This window comes from Podarcis melisellensis, assembly GCF_964234715.1.
Source record: "Podarcis melisellensis genome assembly, chromosome: 10".
Classification (NCBI taxonomy): domain Eukaryota; kingdom Metazoa; phylum Chordata; class Lepidosauria; order Squamata; family Lacertidae; genus Podarcis; species Podarcis melisellensis.
The window spans coordinates 45509011-45529479 of NC_138542.1; the positions used below are offsets into that span (position 1 = coordinate 45509011).

The window sequence follows — 20469 nt, forward strand, 5'->3', positions numbered from 1 at the left end:
TCTCATACAGGAAATGTATGAGAGGGATTCTTTTTATTCTAAATTTTGAAATAAACCACCACCCCTGGTGTCATATTCACAATTTCTTAATTGTACAATATTAGAGATTCCAAATAAGGCTTACTTATACAAGATTGTGTGTTTTTGAGAGATTAGTCAATCTGCAATAACCACCACTCTGTGTTTTTTCATTACAATCACTGACAATGTTTGCTTTTTAAATCACACTCCACAAAAGCAAGCATTGGAAAGGGCCTCTTCAGTAACCTGTTTGCAAATATGAAACAGCAGTTACAAGGGCAACTGTTCTGTGTTAAGTGATCTTTAATATGCTGGTGCATGTGGGTGTGCAATTCTATGGGGAAAGCATGGCTTTTCCAACCGCAACTCTCCCCTCCCCTGCCAAAAGCTACTTCCAAATTATTAGTTATCCAGTGTGGCTGTCTGCTAGGTGCCTCCTAGCACCTGAAGTCCCTGCTTCATAGGAGAATGGCTTTTCGAATATCCCTGGCACGCATCCAGCACTGCTTACTGTTATTTTCATGCCTCATTTAGCAAACAGCGGCCTCGTTAAGTGGGCCTTGCTCACCTGCAGCCTTGCCAGGATGCTGGCCTTCTTGGAATTTGAAGAGTAGCTTCTGGAGCAGGAGACGCTGCAGAAACGTTTGGTCTTGGAGAAGAAGGCATCTTTTGTGCCCACAATCCCACACATCTCACAGACAGCTGAGGGGGCACAAATATAATAGGCCTCAGCAGCAGGAAGCAATTCAGTTCCACCAGAAAAGCCCAAGGCTACCAACGGGGATGATTAAACTTAGGTTGACTGGGAGCCACCACCTCCTCCAAGCTAGGAGGAACTGTTTATGTCTCACCCACCCCCAAAACAAGGGGTGAACCTAGGGGGAATCCTAGAGCCAGTTGGCATGTAAGAAGGGCAGGTAGCAACAAAGGGGGAAGTAAAGGGGCATTTGTTGCTACTGACACAAACTGCTCTTGTCCTGGCATTTCAATAGCGGATCAGCATTTCAACTAGAGAGAGCAGAGCCCATAGTGTGCTTCAGGATCCCAAAGAGAGACACCTGAAGGAGTTAGAGAGTGCCAGTTATTGCACTGGCCACTAGGAGCATCAACCAAGTTGGATAAAAAACACAAAGCTGACAGTACTGCATTGCATTGCATAGTATTGACTATAAAGCAAAGAGATAAACTACTTCCATTAGCTTGGCGCTCAAGAGGGAACCTGTACCTCCAATAGGAATTGCATGGGTTGACCCAAACATCACACAAGCACACCCTATGAGGCTGCCCAAAAGCACCTCTGTATGGCAGTGCTCCAACACAGGAAATGTGTTACAATGCAGATAGACTCCTGATTGCAGAATTTTGTCTTGAAGCCAGAATTTGATAACTTAAATAAATTCCACCACCAAAGCTGCGACCTAATGGATTGGAAAAAGCCTCTACTCCACCCTCTCATTTTGGACACAAAGGATGGCTAGCTTTTGGGTCCTCTGGGTATATGCACACCAACACACACACACACACATTCTCTCTCTCCCCCTCTTTCTCTCTCTTTCTGTCACCATCTTCTGTCTCTCCTGGCCATTCCGTTTTCATACATGCACAGTCCCATAGCTCACTTCCCCTTTCCTTCCTACCCACTTGCTCACTCTACTTTCTAATTCTTTCAACTTCCTCCTTTGCTTCTATGTACTTTTCAAGGGGGGAATCGGAAAGCATCTAAGCCACCTCATGATGAAGGGAGCAGAGAGCAAGAGGCACCACTGCACCCTTGGGCACCATGTTGGTAACCCCAACTGTATCTAGCTCCATAGTGATATCCCCATTCCACAATTTTCAAGAAAGGTTTGTAGCTCATCATGAGGAATTGCTAGATACGGTCTGGTACACTCAGCTGTGTACATATAACCCACCTTGCGGGATTTGCACTGGTCCTGTTTCATGATTTTTAGACACATTACCCCCAAATGTACAAGTCTGGCCCTGCACACGTCTCCTCTCAACACAAACCTTCTTACTAAGGAAGCTTAACACCAGGAATACGATAAGAACAAATTATCAAGATTGTACTTTTTTTTTAAAAAAATGTTTATTTCTCAAATGGATTTTGAGTACAAAATTTGAATTTTCTGGGCAGAAACTTTGCTTGCGAAACAATATAGAATAATTGAATTGTTTAATTTCATGTTTTTTTAATAAGACATATATTTTCAGGCTGCATTGTTTTAAAGCTACCATTAAAAACAAGTGTAAAAATTTGAACGCAATTTAATGTTCAAATTATAACATACAGTATTTCTACATACGAGTTCCCATAACTGCACTGAATTCATGGAAAATGTATGTCAAAATCTTTAGCCAAACTTTTTTTTTTTAAAAAAAAATAGTTTGTTTGAAATTGTTTTCTTGGGGGCAAGGCCCCTGTAGATTTAAAAAGTGGGCAGAACTGCATGATAGTGAAATTCTGAATTGGAAGAATTCAGATGGAAGATCTTTACACACCACTGTTTCTTCATGCAATACCATATGGCTAGGCATACTCCGTATATGCAATACTCCCTCACCATGTCTGTATGAGATAATATATCACACACACTCTCCCTGTTAAAAAGCTGATATTATATTTCTTTTTGGCTCATCCTCCAAATGTAGTATATTCCATCAACTCTCTCTACCCCATCCCCACTTTAGAAAGACTAAAGCTGCTTTGTATTCAATCATTTACAGCCTTCCTTTGCCACAAAACACCAGTACCTGGCTCAGAACCACTTTCATCTGGCAATCGGCTGGTAGGTTTTTGGGCCTGTGGAGGCAATGTAGGCAGTTCCCCAGCTTCTCGATCTGCTGCTTCATTCTCACTAGAGTCTTCCAGGAAGGAGGTACTGCCACTCTCTCCACTGCTGCTGTAACGCCGGCAGCTATCATAACCCCCAAAGAGGTCCAAGTCATCATCGACTTGCTCCTCATTCTTCTGCTCCAAGGATGAGGACTTGCAATGGGCCGGAGACTCCAACTAGCAGCAAAACAGACCGGAGTAGATTTGAAACACACCCACAGGCATGATAGTGGGAAAGAGGCATTCAGTTCACATATATCAGAGGCAGAATCATTTGAGCAGGCTATTAGCCAAGGAAGTGTCGGTACTTACCATATTGTCAGAAAAGCACTGTTTAATGTCTGGATAAGATATAAGGACTTGCTTGAAAATAAAACCCCAAGGTGGTTGTCACCAATGGAAGCGAAGGCTCAGAAAAAGCTCAATATGGAGGCCAAATGGCCGAAATATTGGGAAATTTTAGAACAAGAGGGAGACAGATTAAAACTACAGAGTTTTGTAAAACTAAAAAATAGAGTGCGAGACTGGCTCCATTATTACCAAATAATGGAGGCATATAATTTGGACCAAAAAATTGGCTTCCAGGTGGAAAAATCAAAATTGGAAACAGAACTGTTAGATCCCAAAATTAAGAACTTGTCAAGAATGTATAACTTGCTGTTGAAATGGAACACTCAGGATGAAACTGTGAAATCAGCTATGATTAAATGGGCACAAGATGTTGGACATAATATTATGATGGCTGACTGGGAACAGTTATGGACCACAGGTATGAAGTTTATGGCATGTAATGCCTTAAGAGAGAATATAATGAAAATGATCTATAGGTGGTACATGACACCAGTCAAGCTCGCAAAAATTTATCATTTGCCCGATAATAAATGTTGGAAATGTAAAGAGACTGAAGGTATATTCTTTCACCTTTGGTGGACATGCCCAAGGATTAAGACTTTCTGGGAGATGATCTATAATAAAATGAAAAAGGTATTTAAATATACCTTTCTGAAGAAACCAGAGGCCTTTCTCCTGGGCACGGTCGGCCAATTGGTGCCAAAGAAGGATAGAACTTTCTTTATGTATGCTACAACAGCAGCAAGAATACTTCTTGCAAAGTACTGGAAGACACAAGATCTACCCACCCGGGAAGAATGGCAGATGCAGGTGATGGACTACATGGAACTGGCAGAAATGACTGGCAGAATCCGAGACCAGGGAGAAGAGTCGGTGAAAGAAGATTGGAAGAAATTTAAAGTTTATTTACAGAAACATTGTAAAATTAAGGAACGTTAGAAGGATGTTGGAATGAAGTCATGTGGTTTTAGCAGAAATGTTATAAAGGATTAAGTAAAAATAGATTGTTAATTGGTGAAAGGAGGGAATGTAAAGTTACATTATATTAATATAAATTATAGGACAAAAACTGTGAAAGATGGAAAGGATTTGCTGAAATAGCTAACCGAACTAGAATACAAAAAAAGGGAGGTGTGAGGTCAAGGAAACAAGCAAATGCAATATAAGTTATGGGAAGGTTCGTTGTGTTTTTTAATTGTTTCTATTTTTCTGTTTTTTCTTTCTTTTTTTTCTTTTTCCTTATTGTGATGTGTTGCCTTGTTTTTGCTTAATTTGGTGTTTTCTCTTTTTTCTTTTTGTAACCTTTAAAATTTTAATAAATATTACTTTAAAAAAAAAACAAGTGTCGGTACTTCCACTAATGATGAGGTCCTATACTCCCCCAATATGCTCCTCTTAAAATATTACATATTTATTTAAAATACTGTGATGTTTCCTTTAAGCCCAAGCAGCTAACAACAACAACAACAACCTAGAACAATTTAAAACCAACACATATTAAATATCAAGTGAAAATATTTTTCAGACAGTAAGTGGAAGAGTAAACTGGAAGAGCTGCAGAAAAGGACAAGCAAATTATCAGATGCAGGGCTAGACAGGCCTTAGGTCTGATCCAGCAGAGATCTTCTTTGGTTCTTAACAAAAAGAAAGTTAATTGGACAAACAAATAATATCCGTTAAAATTCCAGGAGAATGGAAGCGTTTTCAACTGGTGTCAAGTCCAGCCAAGTTTATTAGGGAAGGTGGGATATATATGAGTAACAACATGAAGATACATCTCTGTTCATCTCTGTGTTATAAAATCTTTAATCCAGAAGTCATGATAACTCTCAAAATTTTAGGATTGACTTTTTGAGGTGTTGTAGTAGTGGACAATAGCACAAAAAGAAGAAAAAAAATAAAACTGATGTACATTCTAAGGAGTACACAAAATCAAGCTAGAATAATGGGGGGGGGGTGATATAACTGTACAGTATATCATTTCAGTCTTTGACGTTTCATAACTTCAAACTTTGCTAGCATTTTCCAAAAAATTTTCTTTCAGGGAATACTGTCTATGTTGATGCATCTTCCCCGGAGAACTCATGAGCATCTGCTGTGGAATTTCTGCATATTGCAGAGGATTCTGGGGAATTCTCAATAGCTTGTCTCAAGTCCATTTGAAGCTATACCCTGGTCCATTGGGCCTAGACGTCACCCTGACTCAACTGACTACATGAAACATGCCCTGCACCTGCTCCTCTCTTAGGCAGTGTATTACAGTGGTACCTCGGGTTAAGTACTTAATTCGTTCCAGAGGTCCGTTTTTAACCTGAAACTGTTCTTAACCTGAAGCACCACTTTAGCTAATGGGGCCTCCTGCTGCTGCCAGAGCACGATTTCTGTTCTTATCCTGAAGCAAGGTTCTTAACCTGAAGCACTATTTCTGGGTTAGCAGAATCTGTAACCTGAAGCGTATGTAACCTGAGGTACCACTGTATATGAGATAATCCATAAGTGCAGACATGTTACCTTTCAGGATTGCCAGAATTGGTAAAATTGCCCAGAAGGCCAGAACACACTTTTAAATCCACTGACCTGTACAATCCTTCTACACATCGGAAATTTAGGGGCAAAGCAGACAGGATGTTAAACACAGTTGGCAAAAAGAGACAGCGATAACTGTACATCTAGTTCCCCCTCCTACTTGCTGGATTCAAGCAATGTTAGGACACTGTAGGCAGAAATGTATGTGGGGAACCCCAGCGAAGCAAACAAGTGAGTTAAGCAGACTTTGGGGGTAAGTGGCCATGACTATAGCCCAGCTCTGTAAAGACATGAGGTAAACAGTGAAGCAGAAAGAGATGTTAAGCCCCTTTGTGAGTTTAGCAACATACTGAGGAAGCCAGTGCAGTCAAACATCCTACCACCTTGGCTTTTCTTTCTAATTCAAGAAGATTGCAATGTCAAGCAGGCAGCAGATACCCATAGTATCTGCCCACTACAATTTGGGGTGACAAAAATCTGGCCACATCCAGTAGAGATTACTTCAAGCAGATTCGTCCAATCTTAACCACTTTTTGCAAGTATAACCATCAGGACATTTCCCACCTATGTTCAATGCATGTTTATGGGAGAATAAAATAATAATAATAATAATAATAATAATAATAATAATAATAATAATAATAATTTATTATTTGTACCCCGCCCATCTGGCTGGGTTTCCCCAGCCACTCTGGGCGGCTTCCATAGAAACCAGAAAACACTAAAATATCATACATTAAAAACTTCCCTGAACAGGGCTGCCTTAAGATGTCTTCTGAATGTCAAGTAGTTGTTTATCGTTTTGACATCTGATGGGAGGGCGTTCCACAGGGCAGGCGCCACTACCGAAAAGGCCCTCTGCCTGGTTCCCTGTAGCTTTGCTTCTCGCAATGAGGGAACCGCCAGAAGGCCCTCGGCGCTGGACCTCAGCGTCCGGGCAGAACGATGGGGGTGGAGACGCTCCTTCAGGTATACTGGGCCGAGGCCGTTTAGGGCTTTAAAGGTCAACACCAACACTTTGAATTGTGCTCGGAAACGTACTGGGAGCCAATATAGGTCTTTCAAGACCGGTGTTATGTGGTCTTGGCGGCCGCCCCCAGTCACCAGTCTAGCTGCCGCATTCTGGATTAGCTGTAGTTTCCGAGTCACCTTCAAAGGTAGCCCCATGTAGAGCGCATTGCAGTAGTCCAAGCGGGAGATAACTAGAGCCTGCACCACTCCGGCGAGACAGTCCGCGGGCAGGTAGGGTCTCAGCCTGCGTACCAGGTGGAGTTGGTAGACAGCTGCCCTGGATACAGAATTGACCTGCACCTCCATGGACAGCTGTGAGTCCAAAATGACTCCCAGGCTACGCACCTGGTCCTTCAGGGGCACAGTTACCCTATTCAGGACCAGGGAGTCCTCCACACCAGCCCGCCCCCTGTCCCCCAAAAACAGTACTTCTGTCTTGTCAGGATTCAGCTTCAATCCATTAGCCGCCATCCATCCTCCAACCGCCTCCAGGCACTCACACAGGACCTTCACCGCCTTCACTGGTTCTGATTTGAAAGAGAGGTAGAGCTGGGTATCATCTGAATATTGATGGACACCCAGTCCAAACCCCCTGATGATCTCTCCCAGCGGCTTCATATAGATGTTAAAAAGCATGGGGGAGAGGACGGAACCCTGAGGTACCCCACAAGTGAGGGCCCAAGGGTCTGAACACTCATCCCCCACCACCACTTTCTGAACACGGCCCAGGAGGAAGGAGCGAAACCACTGTATAACAGTGCCCCCAGCTCCCAACCTCTCTAGACGGTCCAGAAGTATGTTATGGTCGATTGTATCAAAGGCCGCTGAGAGATCCAGCAGAACTAGGAAACAACTCTCACCTTTGTCCCTAGCTCGCCGGAGATCATCAACCAGTGCGACCAAGGCAGTTTCAGTCTCATGATGAGGCCTGAACCCCGATTGGAAGGGATCCAAATGGTCCGCATCCTCCAGGCGTGCCTGGAGTTGTTCAGCAACCACACGCTCAATCACCTTGCCCAAGAATGGAAGATTTGAGACTGGGCGATAGTTGGCCATACTGGCCGGGTCTAAAGATGGTTTTTTAAGAAGCAGTTTAACGACCGCCTCTTTCATCAGATCTGGGAATGTTCCCTCACAGAGGGAAGCATTCACCACCCCGCAGAGCCCATCGCCCAGCCCTTCCCGGCTTGCTTTTATTAGCCAGGATGGGCAAGGATCAAGGAGACAGGTGGTTGGTTTCACGCGTCCAAGCAGCCTGTCCACATCCTCGGGGGTAACGGATTGAAACTGATTCCATGCAACTTGACCAGACAGGGCTCTAGCACTGTCCCGCCCCAGCCCTGCTCCCACGGTGGTGTCTAGCTCCTTCCGAATATGAGTGATTTTATCTGCAAAAAACTTTGCAAAATCGTTGCAGGAGATCTTGGGGTCTTTACAAGGCCCCGGTGGTAAAGGTGGTTCCGTTAAATTGTGGACCACCTGAAAGAGTCTCCTGCTACTATTTTCTGCAGATGCAATAGAGGCGGTGAAGAAAGTCTTCTTCGCCGTCGCTATCGCCACTTGGTAGGCTCGACGTTGAGCTCTAACCTGTGTCCGGTCAGATTCGGAGTGAGTTTTCTGCCACCGACGCTCTAGCCGTCTCAGCGATTGTTTCATCGCCCTCAGCTCCGAAGAAAACCACGGGGCTGTCCGGGCTCCATGCAATCGGAGAGGGCGCTTCGGAGCCAGACAGTCAATAGCCCTGGTTAACTCCGCATTCCAGCGGGCCACCAGGGAATCAGCTGAAAGGCCATCAACATGGGATAAAGCATCCCCTATCACTCTCTGGAAACCATTTGGATCCATTAAGTGGCGGGGGCGGACCATCTGAATTGGTCCCACCTCCCTGCAGAGGGGAAGGGTCACGGAGAAGTCCAGTTGCACCAGGAAGTGATCTGACCATGGCACTTCTTTGGTTTCACTTTTACTTAGTGTCAGATCACCCACGTCACTAGAGGTGAATACCAGGTCTAAGGCATGTCCATGACTATGAGTTGGGCCCAACTTATTCAGGGACAGCCCCATGGAGGCCATGCTTTCCACGAAGTCCCGAGCGGCCCCTTGTAAGGTCGTGTCGGCATGGATGTTAAAATCCCCTAGGACAACCAAGCTAGGTGTCTCCAGGAGAACATCCGCCACGACCTGAAGCAGCTCGGACAGGGAATCCTTGGTGCAGCGGGGAGGTCGGTACACCAAAAGGAATCCTGTACTGCCCCTATTGCCCAACTTCCAGAACATGCACTCAGAAAACTGGGTCTTCCCAGTAGGACGCCTGATGCAAACTAATGACTTCCTTAAAATCACTGCAACCCCCCCTCCCCGCCCACATGACCTGGGTTGCTGTGCGTAAGAGAAACCCGGTGGGCAAACGGCAGCAAGGACAGGCCCATCTGCTTCCTCCAACCAGGTCTCTGTCACACATGCCAGGTCAAATCCTCCATCCACAATCAGGTCGTGGATGGCAGTGGTTTTATTCATCATTGACCTGGCATTACACAGCAACACCTTCAGGTCATGTGGGTTTCCCCTGTTGATTCCAGTATCCATCCGGTCAAGGCCAGACCCGGAGGCAGGGATAGTCTTCAAACAACGACTAAACCTGCCTCCTCGGTAATGACACAGTCTGGTCTTATAATCTAAGCTACATCTTATGAATATAAAGCCCCAGCAAATAGCTGTTATATACTAAATAGTTATTCAGCAGGAAGGACATGTATTATTATTATTATTTGCATATTTTTTGTGAGGGATCAAGCAATATGCTGTATTGATTAAGTCCATTTACCCAGCAAGCCACCACTACTGGGTTCATGAAGTTCTACAGTACGACTACTCATCCAGCCATACAGCTGGAACCACCACACCATAAATATCAAATTCCATTTCCTGTCTGAGCTCCACCCTCTTCCACAAAGCATTCCTTTAATCCCAATAATCACCAGTTCTACACTCCTAACCAATTAGCATCTTCCAATCAATGTTGCATCAGCAAATCCAACCCTTATTCCCAACTATTGTGTGATCAGATCCCAAAATACATTTAAACTGTAAGTTGCCCCACTGTGTTCAGGGGAACTTGCTCTTAAATTTGCACAGGATTGCATACTGATGAACTCACCAACCTTTGGGTCCAGTCTGGAGAAACTGTCAATGGGCAGCATGGAACAATGCATACACCAAAACTAATTCTACTGACTACAGTCCAATTTCAGTGGAAGGATGGAGCCATGTGGGGGCCAAGGAAGACCTATCCCAGTCCAGCCACGGGCACAAAACTGGAGACTCCTGAACTATACTGATGGTGCTCAAACAAATACCAGTAGCTGGATGTTATTGTTATGAGCTTTCATGTGCATGCACACAAAAGCTCATACCAATAACAAACATAGTTGGTCCCTAAGGAGCTACTGGAAGAATTTTTTTTATTTTGTTTTGACTACAGCAGACCAACATGGCTACCTACCTGTAAACAGCAGCTGGATGTTACTCTTATTCTATTGATACTTAACTGTTCACTATGCAACCTGTCATTTAGTTTTAATAGCAGCCAGTTACAAATTTAATAAGCTGTTTGATAAGCAAGAAGCAGCGAATTGCACACAGAGCAAAGCCAGGAGGTAATTAGCCAATAGGCTTTCAACAGGTCTAGCACTGTCCCACATACATCTTTCAATACTTAAAAGAAACTTACACGTGTGCAGGATCATTCACATAATAACATAGTTGGGAACATCAGTCACATGGATTCAATGGGGGGGGAACCAACACTTTCAACATTCAGAAATTTCAATCTATTTTTATTTTTTGTCAAGGGCAGCAATACAAAGTAAATATAGCATTGATACTGGAAACAAGGCATGCTGAGAAGAGCACAGAAGGAGAAAAATGCATTTTGGGGAGGGGGTGAGCTTTGTCCCACATGTTGGTTTTCTAAAAAGAGAAATAACAGTATATTTAGGTAACATTAAGGCTCCCATCAAAAAAATATTTTCCCTAAAGGAAAACCTATAGATTTTTATTATTATTTATAATTATAACCAATAAAGAAAATATAAAACGTCTAGAAAAGAAGAACCTCTATAACCTAAAATACACTTGTGTATCGACTCATAAAATACACTATATATAATCTGATTTGTAAAAAAATTAGACATAGCATTACAAAAACCACCCTTTGATTGAGGAAGTAACAAGTATTCAAAGAATTGCTTCCAATATCCATATCTATCCATCTATCTATCTATCTATCTATCTATCTATCTATCTATCTATCCTAGGAGCAATTGTCTTTGAAAGTAAAAGAGAGAAAAAGACAAGCGAGTTAACTTTCAAGGAAGCTTATTTGATACAGTTTAGAACTAAAGAAAAGTGCCTTTCCTTGCACACAGGGGTCCAGCAAGAAGGGCGGTGGGAGAAAGAGAGGCACAGGTTGTGGGGCGAGCTCCTTTTAGGGGAAAAGGGGCACCGTCTATGAGGGAAATATACTGTATTCCGTTTTCACGTGGAACACCCCTTCCCCGCCCCTCGCCATAACCGGAAGGCAGGCAGGTGGGACGTTATTACGGCACCAGAGCAAGGAACGTGGGAGCCCTTCCTCACTGCCGCCTCGTCGCTAACCGAGCAAAGCAACCCTCACGACCGACTTACCGAGCCTCCTTCCCGCTCCATGGCTCTCCTCTTGCCCATGCAGACGCCGAGCAGCACCGCCAGCGACAAGACGCGGCCGGGCGGCGCGCGCTCCCTTCCCCCTACCGAGCGCACGAGTCGCCAATAGCCGCGTCGCCTCCGCGCGCACCTCCAAAGCGCGTGGAATCGTTCGCGCTCCCGCCGCCGCCCAATGGGCAGAGAGAGAAGCCGCGGCGCCGGAAGAGCCGGAGGGGGAGGCGTGCAGCGTGTAAACAGCCTTCGCTCCACAGCGCGCAGGATTCTGGGAGTTGTAGTTCTTAAGGGGTGCAACGAAGTTTAACTCAGGCTGTAGACCCGTTGGGGAGAAAAACCAAAAACACACTCTTAGAACGCCTCTCCTCATGTTCTCAGTGGGGTGTTTACTTTGCAGAGAATGCAGACCTTGTGCCCAGTCCGTTCCTCGCAGGGAAAAAAGCACCGCCTCCCAGGCCATTGTCCGTCGGCCCTGCAGGCAGCAGCCGTCCCTGAGGGAAGCCCCCCAACCCGCTAACATTATTTGGCAGAGGAGCGCTCGACGCTGCCTGCTCTCCTGTGCCAGCAGCTGCCCGCCAGGCAATCCTTATAGTAAAGGCCAGGCTGCAAGTCGGGCTCGCCCTGCGTTATAAGGAGGGTGCCTGAAAAGCGAAGCGCCGCCTGCATTTTGCAGTCCCGACCGCTCGCGTTCTGGCACGTAGCGAGCGAGCGAGCAGGGCCCAGGTCTCCCTCTATATTGCCTCCCACAGCCCTTTGAATGCGGGGCTGATCACAGCAACTCCTCCTCAGTCTATCCAGGGGGATTCAATGGGGCTTGCCAAGTAATATTTGGAAAATGCCACTAAGGGCTGCAAGCAAGCCAGCGGCCACCTTCGACTACAGAGCTAGGCAGAAAGTGGACCGGGATTTTACTAATAGATCTCTGGGTGATTTGAAGCAGGTCGCAAGGATTTTTGACTCGTTGATAACAACGGCCGCAACAAAATTACTCTCCCTCCAAAATACATACATACATACATATCTACTGAAATAATAAAGCTGTGTGCGGGGGAAACCTGGAGTTTTGTGTAGAAGGACTGTGAGTTCCGTTCTGTACCGACACTCAGAACAAATTCCTGGGCTGTGGGCTCAGAAATGACAGCTCTCACACTAGTTTGCACAAATTAGATATTGCACAAATACCTAAATGGTATAACAGGACGCTTGTTGTTGATAGCTTTAGCAAAATGCTCAGAGTATATAATAAACTGTACATATATTACTAATACCTATTACTATACTAATACATCTATATCATATATATATTACTAACTTATACTGTATTACTAACTTACATTACCAACAGTGAACTCATTCTCTTGTGTGTGAATCCTTATGTAGACAAAATGGCATTATCCTCTCACAAGGAGCTAACATCAGGGCTGAGGAAACTAGGAGGTTTGCAGAAACAGAAACAATATTTAGAAAAATAGAACCCTAAAAGCGGGCTGGGGCAGCCGATCATTGACAGAAGGGTGGAGCACTACAAAATCAAAAGTGTTTTAAAGGTATGTTTTTTTTATTTCATTTATTATTTATCTTTTAAACAAATAAAATGTTTAGTTTGAGGAACTCTGAAAGACAATTATGTCATCTTAATCATTCTTTCTTTCCAGTGTAAAGGTAAAGGGACCCCTGACCATTAGGTCCAGTCGTGACGGACTCTGGGGTTGCGGCGCTCATCTTGCTTTATTGGCTGAGGGAGCCAGCGTACAGCTTCCAGTGTGTACAGCCAGTGTGGTGTAGTGGTTAAGAGCGGTAGACTCGTAATCTGGGGAACCGGGTTCGCTTCCCCTCTCCTCCACATGCAGCTGCTGGGTGACCTTGGGCTAGTCACACTTCTTTGAAGTCTCTCAGCCCCACTCACCTCACAGAGTGTTTGTTGTGGGGGAGGAAGGGAAAGGAGAATGTTAGCCGCTTTGAGACTCCTTCGGGTAGTGATAAAGCGGGATACCAAATCCAAAATTCTTCTGGGTCATGTGGCCAGCATGACTAAGCCGCTTCTGGCGAACCAGAGCAGCGCACGGAAACACCGTTTACCTTCCCGCGAGAGCACTACCTATTTATCTACTTTCACTTTGACGTGCTTTCGAACTGCTAGGCTGGCAGGAGCTGGGACCGAGCAACAGGAGCTCATCCCATCACGGGGATTCGAACCGCCGACCTTCTGATCGGCAAGTCCTAGGCTCTGTGGTTTAACCCACAGCGCCACCCGTGTCCAGTGCTTTTTTCTGGGGGTTTGCAGGGGTACGCATACCCTCTAAACATTTTGTGAATCTTTGTACTTTTATCCATTTACTGTATTTATTTTTCATGATTTGAACTATAAAATAGTTATTTTCTTGAGTCAAAATGAGAGTACCCTCAAACCTTTTTTTTAAAAGAAGGTTTGAAGCACTGGTGTAGCCTACACCTCAAGTTAAACTAAATTCAGCAGTTGATTGAGGCTGCCCCCCATATTCCAATTTTTGGGAATATAGCCAGACATCCCTCCCCCACATAATTGGGGTGTTTTCTCTCAGTTAAAGCGTTACACCTAGAATTGCAGCTGCCTATGGTTGCCTGTTAGCTCCTTCCTCCCCCTGTAAAAAACAACAAAATGCTTGCCTCTTGCCATAATACAGAGAGAAAACCTAATGCTTGCTCAGCAGATTTCACTAGCAGCCAAGAATCACGGTCACCACCTGATTTATTTCAATGATGGGGACCCTGAGGCCCTCCAGATGTTGTAGGACTTCAGCTCCCATGTACCCAAGCAGTCATGGCTAATGATCAAGGATGATGGGTGCCAGAGTCCAACATCAACTGAAGAGTCAAAGGTTCCCAACTTCTGGCTGATTCAGACTCATTCCCAAGAGCCTGTGTTTGAACTGCATAACAGGGTTTTGTACTTTTTGGATACTACTCTCTTGTGTTGTAGTCTGAGCAGCCAAATTCTCACACTCTTTCTAACCTGTGTGTGCTCCTTAAAAATAATTAATTACAATTTATTATTTAAACTGTGTCTTGAGGGAACAGCATCAGCTTGCAATGGAATTAAAGTGAAGGAAGGGGGAAGCAGGAGTAGTATCTTGCCAGCTTCCTTAAGTTTTCCAGAAAACTGTATGAGGTAGGGTAGTGCTTTTCAACCTTTTTGGTACAATCCACAGGTCCAAATTTACTTTGTATTTACTGACCCAGTGATTTATTGTCACATGAATTTTGGACCTTAGCTCTTTGGCAGCCATCAGTATTATGCATTTTAAGTGAAGCTTTGCTGACTTTATAACCATCCAAGCAAAAATTGTACTTGATGCCCCCATTAATGTGGAATTGTTTAACTATTTATAGTACTTACATTCTCATTTAAAAAAAATAAACTGATTGACTTTGTAAGAACACCAGTCATGACTTCAGAATATTGCTTCATAAACCATACAAATGTATTCTATAAACATACCAAAGTGGTGTTAGATGAAACTATTAAAAATGTTCAGTTTGTCATCGTTTCATTCACGGTCAACTCTGTTTTGGCAAGTATTGGTGGGATCCCTAAAGCTTGCATTTTGCCAATGTGTACTCAATGTGGGACCTGCGATTTCATCTTCATAGCAGTCATTGCTTGAAAACCTCTGGCAAAGGTATGGGCTACCAAATGGCAGCAGCAAAGGTACTGTTTCATTAGCAAGCTCAGGATACTCACTAGTGAGTAATTTGGTGATATGAAACCAACATTCAGTTAATTTCAGTTCCCAAAAAATATTGTTGAGTGTCCTATCATATGACGGTTCAAGAAGTTATCCTTTTTGCAGAGTGTCTGCAAACACCATAGAAGTTTAAAGTACATTTAAAGGATGTTCACAAAAAGAATCCTGGTAACTGTAGTTTGTTAAGGTTGCTGGGAATTATAGCTCTGTGAGGGGAAAACTAGTTTCTATTATTCTTTGGGGTAGTGTGTGTGCTTTAAATGTGTCTTAAATGTATAGTATGTACACAGCTAAATACAACTTTGTGATATCAGTTGCAAATGTGTTTCACACACATTCACACTTCTGATTCTTCAGCAGACAATTTGTGGACAAATGTTGGCTAAGCAAACTCACAAGTACCTTTGGCTAAACTATTAGTTAACCCTGGTGGTAGATCTGATGGTTCACCATAAGGTGCTCATACAAGTTGTTTTGAGTATTACAACTTGCCTCTGATGTGTAGATGCCACAGATTTTCTGACCCACTGGTTGGGAAATACAAGTAGGGAGTGATTCAACATACTATTTTTTGCAGTGATGGCAAGCAAGGTAGACATTTTAGCTTGTATAGCAATGCCTGTGACCCTGTTTTAGGGCCCATTTTGTCAGTGGATTTCTAAAATATGTAATGTGGGCCTGTCACATCGACTGATGTGTCAAAATCTGGAAGACATTATTCCTAATTTTAGATATGTAGAGGATGGTTGTAATTATTTTGTGGTGCATATGCTCTAACTTTTTGTTTTTTTCCTTCAAATATCTGAGGTTGAGCCATTGAGTTGAAAATAGGTTCCACTGCTAAGATGTGGTGGGCTTTCTCTTAAACTCCTATATTTTGTCTATAGAGCTAAAATAATTAGCTTTTGGGGTTTTAGAGGAGGAAAGGGACTTGAGGTTGTTTCCAGCTTCTACCTAAGACATTAAAATCAATGCACCCACATTAACAATATTAACCAATTTCAGCGAGTCTGCTCTGAATAGAACCAAGCTGAATGCAATCCTTGGTTTTGAGAAGTGTGTTTCCTGGCATGTAAGGTTTTGATTTTTGGCACTGAATGGGTGTGTTCCAATAAATGTGCCTTAATTTAATTATTCCATAATTAATTTCTAAATGAAAGATGCTGGAACTCACCTTTTTCTGAAAGCTGTTTGTGCCCTTCCACCCCCATCTAATGAGGGGTACGGAACAGTTCCTTTCGCAGGAGGGAGGCTGAGGCACTCAACTCAAGTTTAAAGAGACATTTTCATTTGTTAATACTATTTCAGTTCCGATTTGGGAAAATGAAATGAAATTAAAACTGACAGGCCCTCCACTTTACTAGCTGCGACACTGAGAATAGTACAATCCTAAATTTGTCAATTTAGAAGCCTCACTAAGTTCAGCTGCAGGTAAATAAATGTGTATGGGATTGCAGCTTAAATTATGCAAAATGCATGGATATAAATTACTGTAACCAAATGATATATTTCTGGCTACACATTACTTGCCTTGTTTTAATCCCCATTAGTTCCAAGGTACTCCACGAAGACTACAATCATATATATACTTCCCTGCCGGTCCCATTTAGTTTATGACTGAGAAGACATGCACAGTATTGCTCTGCCAAGCAGCATTAAAGTTCAAAACACAGCTGGTTCTTCAGCTAAGTGGTCTCATTGGCTATAATGCAAGTTTGCAATAAATGAATGCCTTTGAAATCTGATCCCATTAAGGTTATTAATAGTACCCTAAACACAGGTACAAGTTGTCTGTCTACACATGTACAAGTGTTTGCGTTGATTCATGCCGCCCAGCTATTTACAGAGATTATACACTCACTGAAAGTAACATGTAATCACCCAGTTATGTTTAATGATCCCAATGCAATTAGTAGGGTTAACTTTCAAATAAGTGAGCATATAATGCAAAGCTTGTAAAAAGTGAGTTTCATGGTTTTGTACTCAGTTATTCCTAAATCCAATTAGGTATTTTTTTTCCCCTAGGGGCCAGTAAGCGTGGTTGGTTTTTTTGTTGTTTATCCTATTCTCTCTCTTTTGTCTCCAAGTATCTCAATTGCATCATAGCTCGAGCAGGTCAGTCATAACTTTGTGGTCCTACAATCAACAACAGACCCAGAGAAAGAAAAAACCTGCCCTGTCTTGTGCTCTTTAGGAAGAATCAGAGCTCAGTTGGAGCATTCATTTTGTATGCAGGCAGTTTCAATCCCAACATCTACTGATATGGCTGGGAGAGGACTCTACCTGAAACTCATGCTACAATGCTCTGACCCTGTTTAAGGCACCTTCCTAGGTTCCTGTGTTATTTCCTGCATGTCAAGCTTCTATTATCAGGAGGAATGAGTGCTTTCTGCATTTTTTTGTACCAACAGTTAGAGGTAACATTTGAAGCAATGACCATGATTGTCTACTGTTGCCATCTTTGTATTGCCCTTGCTCATTCACCTTTTAAGAACCTGATACAAATAATGCCTCTTGTTACACGTACACCCCCCCCCATCACAAGAAAACTGCAACAAGTTAAAAAATGGCAGTTCTGCATGTCAAACACACCGATTCCCACGAGGTCCATGTGAGTAGGTATAGTTAAGGTTGAAGGTGTTCTTGAAAACTAGGTGGAGGTGGTACTCCTGCTCTGCAGCTCAGGTGTGCAATAATTTTCATACATATGAGAATTTATGATATCCCTATTATGGATAGTATATTTTGCATTCTTGTACACAATGAGAATTCAAGATTAGGAGCTGTGGTTATTTTGCAAAAGCATGAGAATTAAGGCAGGTTGGATGGTTAGGGAAAAGCCTGTTTCATGTATTTTTAATATTTGAAGTTATTGCTACAGAAACCACCTATAGTTCAATCTCCAATGTAGGTTTGCCTTTTTTCTTTTAATGATGGCTTCTCTGAGTGTTGCTGTCATGGCTTAATAATTTCAAGATTTCCAAGCTTGCAGCCTAGGTGAAAGGACCTTCTGGCCCTCCAGCTGTTGCTAAACTACAGCTCCCATCATCCCTGCCCATTGGCCATACTTGTGGGGGCTAATAGTTGAAGTAAATAAAATTAGAAAAGAAGTGTCTTAGTATGGTCAAATGGCTTGTAGACCAAGAAGATGTCTATGGTGGAAGCATATGCATTTCTGAGGTAGGGAAGTTGTATTCCTGACATTATTGCAGAACAGAAGGAAAATGCACTTTATATTTCTGCATGGCAAGAAGAGAGCTGAAGTCAGTCAGAGGTGCATACTGAAGACAAGGAGTGGGCTTCTGGCTTTGCTTAGGTTTTTCCCAAGAAAGAACTTCACATTTAGTAACCACCTTCCTACTTCTTCACCCTTTTCTGCCTTAGAGATAGTAACCTCATTCTGCCTAACTACAGGACACAACATTTTAAATTCTGGGATAGAGTTTATCATTGCGGATTACAAATAAAACATGACAGGCTGCATGTTGCGAAAGCTAGACCCATCTGCATACCAGATAGATATGAGAATTTTCTGTTTTAATAAGATTTAGACCCAAAGTATCTTTTAATGGCAGTACACCTCCACTGATTTGCAGAGCTGTAAGCTCTTATTTCCTGTAAAGGCACTGCAAGTTCGCTACAGAAGAATGCACTGAGTGTCAGATTAACTTACCCCCTTTTTTTAAAAGAAAGGATGAGGCAAGTCAGTCTATAGAAACTTGATGTAATTTCTATCCTAAAATTAAGAGGGGTCTTTTTCAATCCACTGAACTGTGGATCTGCTATATGGCTTTAGGGACACTGTGTTTCTCTGTCATTTTACTCTGCGCTTCAATTCTTATGCAGAAATCTGCCCACTGTTTTTATAAAATCCTGGCTGGATTTTATTATACTTAATATTTTGTTTGCAAGCATCTGTTATAAATGCTGTAAGTGAGTGTTAGTTCTAATTCATCAGTTTTGAATGAGCATTTGGCTCAAGAACTGGAAAGCAATTTCATTTTATACATGTATGTGTGCGATATATGTATGTGTGTGAGCATGCTTGTGGGAAAAGGATTTAAGCTAATAAATTTAAAACAACCTAACAAGGAGACAAATAATGATGCATAGAGTGACAGTACAAAAACGCAGTGATTATGAAAATTCATAGAAGATAAAAATAAAAGCTGTAGCTGGTGATGTGTCATCAACAATTGCAATTTAAAAATGGAATTTTGTATCTCCAAAATCTACTGAAGAACTACAATTTCAAATTTATCACACTGAGCGCATTGCAACTTTGCACCTTCACCCAGATAGGAAAAACTCTAAATACTCATAGGACTGTAGATGCAGAGTTCATCCTAAAACTAAAGCCTCTGGCAACGTTATTACCTATAACAATTTTCTATGAGCCACTTTTATTGTATTTTTGCAACACAAATAATTGTACATTATCCTGCGTTTTATCATCTGTGATAATATGTATTAAATTTTACTTCTTTCACTGTACTTTCCATCCAACCTGCATTGCCCTGTTTATCTACTATTCTAAATAGAGTTTGTCAGGGCTAAGGCTAGACCCTGACTTTGAAACTAAGCCAATCCAGAAAGGGCTATAACAGGTGGAGAAACATTTAGAAGACCTTGTATGTAGTAGCTCAGATAAGCACCAAACTGACAGGAATTCTGTAGTACTTAATAATGCAAAACCTTCCTCAAACGATCAGGACTATCCACTTCAGCAGAAACAAAGATGCATCTACAGTAGTTAAATGTTAACTACACGAAACACTGTATGTGTAGCTAACTATTTTTCCATCTAAGCTTGTGGGCATGAACAAAATCAGACTACCAAATTGCTGCCCCTGGATGGCACTCATTTATAGAGGGAGGCTCAGTCTTCACAACACTCATCTAATTAAATTAGAACTGCTGGTGACAGAGCAGACTGCCATGCTCATAATTTGCCTGCAATCACCACAAATTCCTCAGGTCGCCTTGCATGCCAACCCGCTGAATTGTGGAATGGTGTCTTGAGACTTCTGTTCCGATAGTCAAACCCTGAGCAGTATTCTGGACTCTGGAGGTTCTTTTGAGGATCAAGTGCCGTCCAGGTCAAATATGCAGACAGCATCCCACCTAGATATGAAGAAAAGTTTCCATAGCACAAGTAGAAGCGAATATAGTGTCACAGCAAAATGGACATTGATCATCTTCATTACAGCCCAAAATACGCATGTTTCAAAAACACACATAATGGTATGTTACTATACATCAAATTGATTGCCGTAGTTTTTTGTTTTGCAAAAGCATACC

General features: G+C 42.7%; 1 protein-coding gene and 2 long non-coding RNA genes across 4 annotated transcripts in view; 1 reads left to right on the top strand and 2 right to left on the bottom strand.

Annotated features, from left to right (window-relative positions):
- L3MBTL2 (L3MBTL histone methyl-lysine binding protein 2) overlaps nt 1-11633 on the bottom strand; it is a 28432-nt gene extending 16799 nt beyond the window's left edge. The window contains exons 1-3 of one of the 2 annotated variants that reach the window (XM_081929212.1): nt 11432-11633; nt 2776-3034; nt 590-723 (exon numbers count right to left, since the gene is read on the bottom strand). In XM_081929212.1, the coding sequence (XP_081785338.1) occupies nt 590-723; nt 2776-3034; nt 11432-11470 (432 nt within the window). In that variant the 5' untranslated portion in view covers nt 11471-11633. The remainder of the gene's footprint in view (nt 1-589; nt 724-2775; nt 3035-11431) is intronic. The other variant, XM_081929213.1, reaches the window with a different exon arrangement.
- On the bottom strand, nt 5242-6332 carry LOC309379716. The gene is made up of 2 exons (XR_014172618.1): nt 5672-6332; nt 5242-5451 (listed from the first exon to the last, which is right to left on the bottom strand). It is a non-coding gene; the product is annotated as an uncharacterized lncRNA (long non-coding RNA).
- Nucleotides 11634-12769: 1136 nt separating the features above from the next.
- On the top strand, nt 12770-20418 carry LOC309379560. Its single transcript, XR_014172537.1, has 3 exons — nt 12770-12990; nt 14494-14591; nt 17256-20418. It is a non-coding gene; the product is annotated as an uncharacterized lncRNA (long non-coding RNA).
- The last annotated feature ends 51 nt before the right edge of the window (nt 20419-20469 follow it).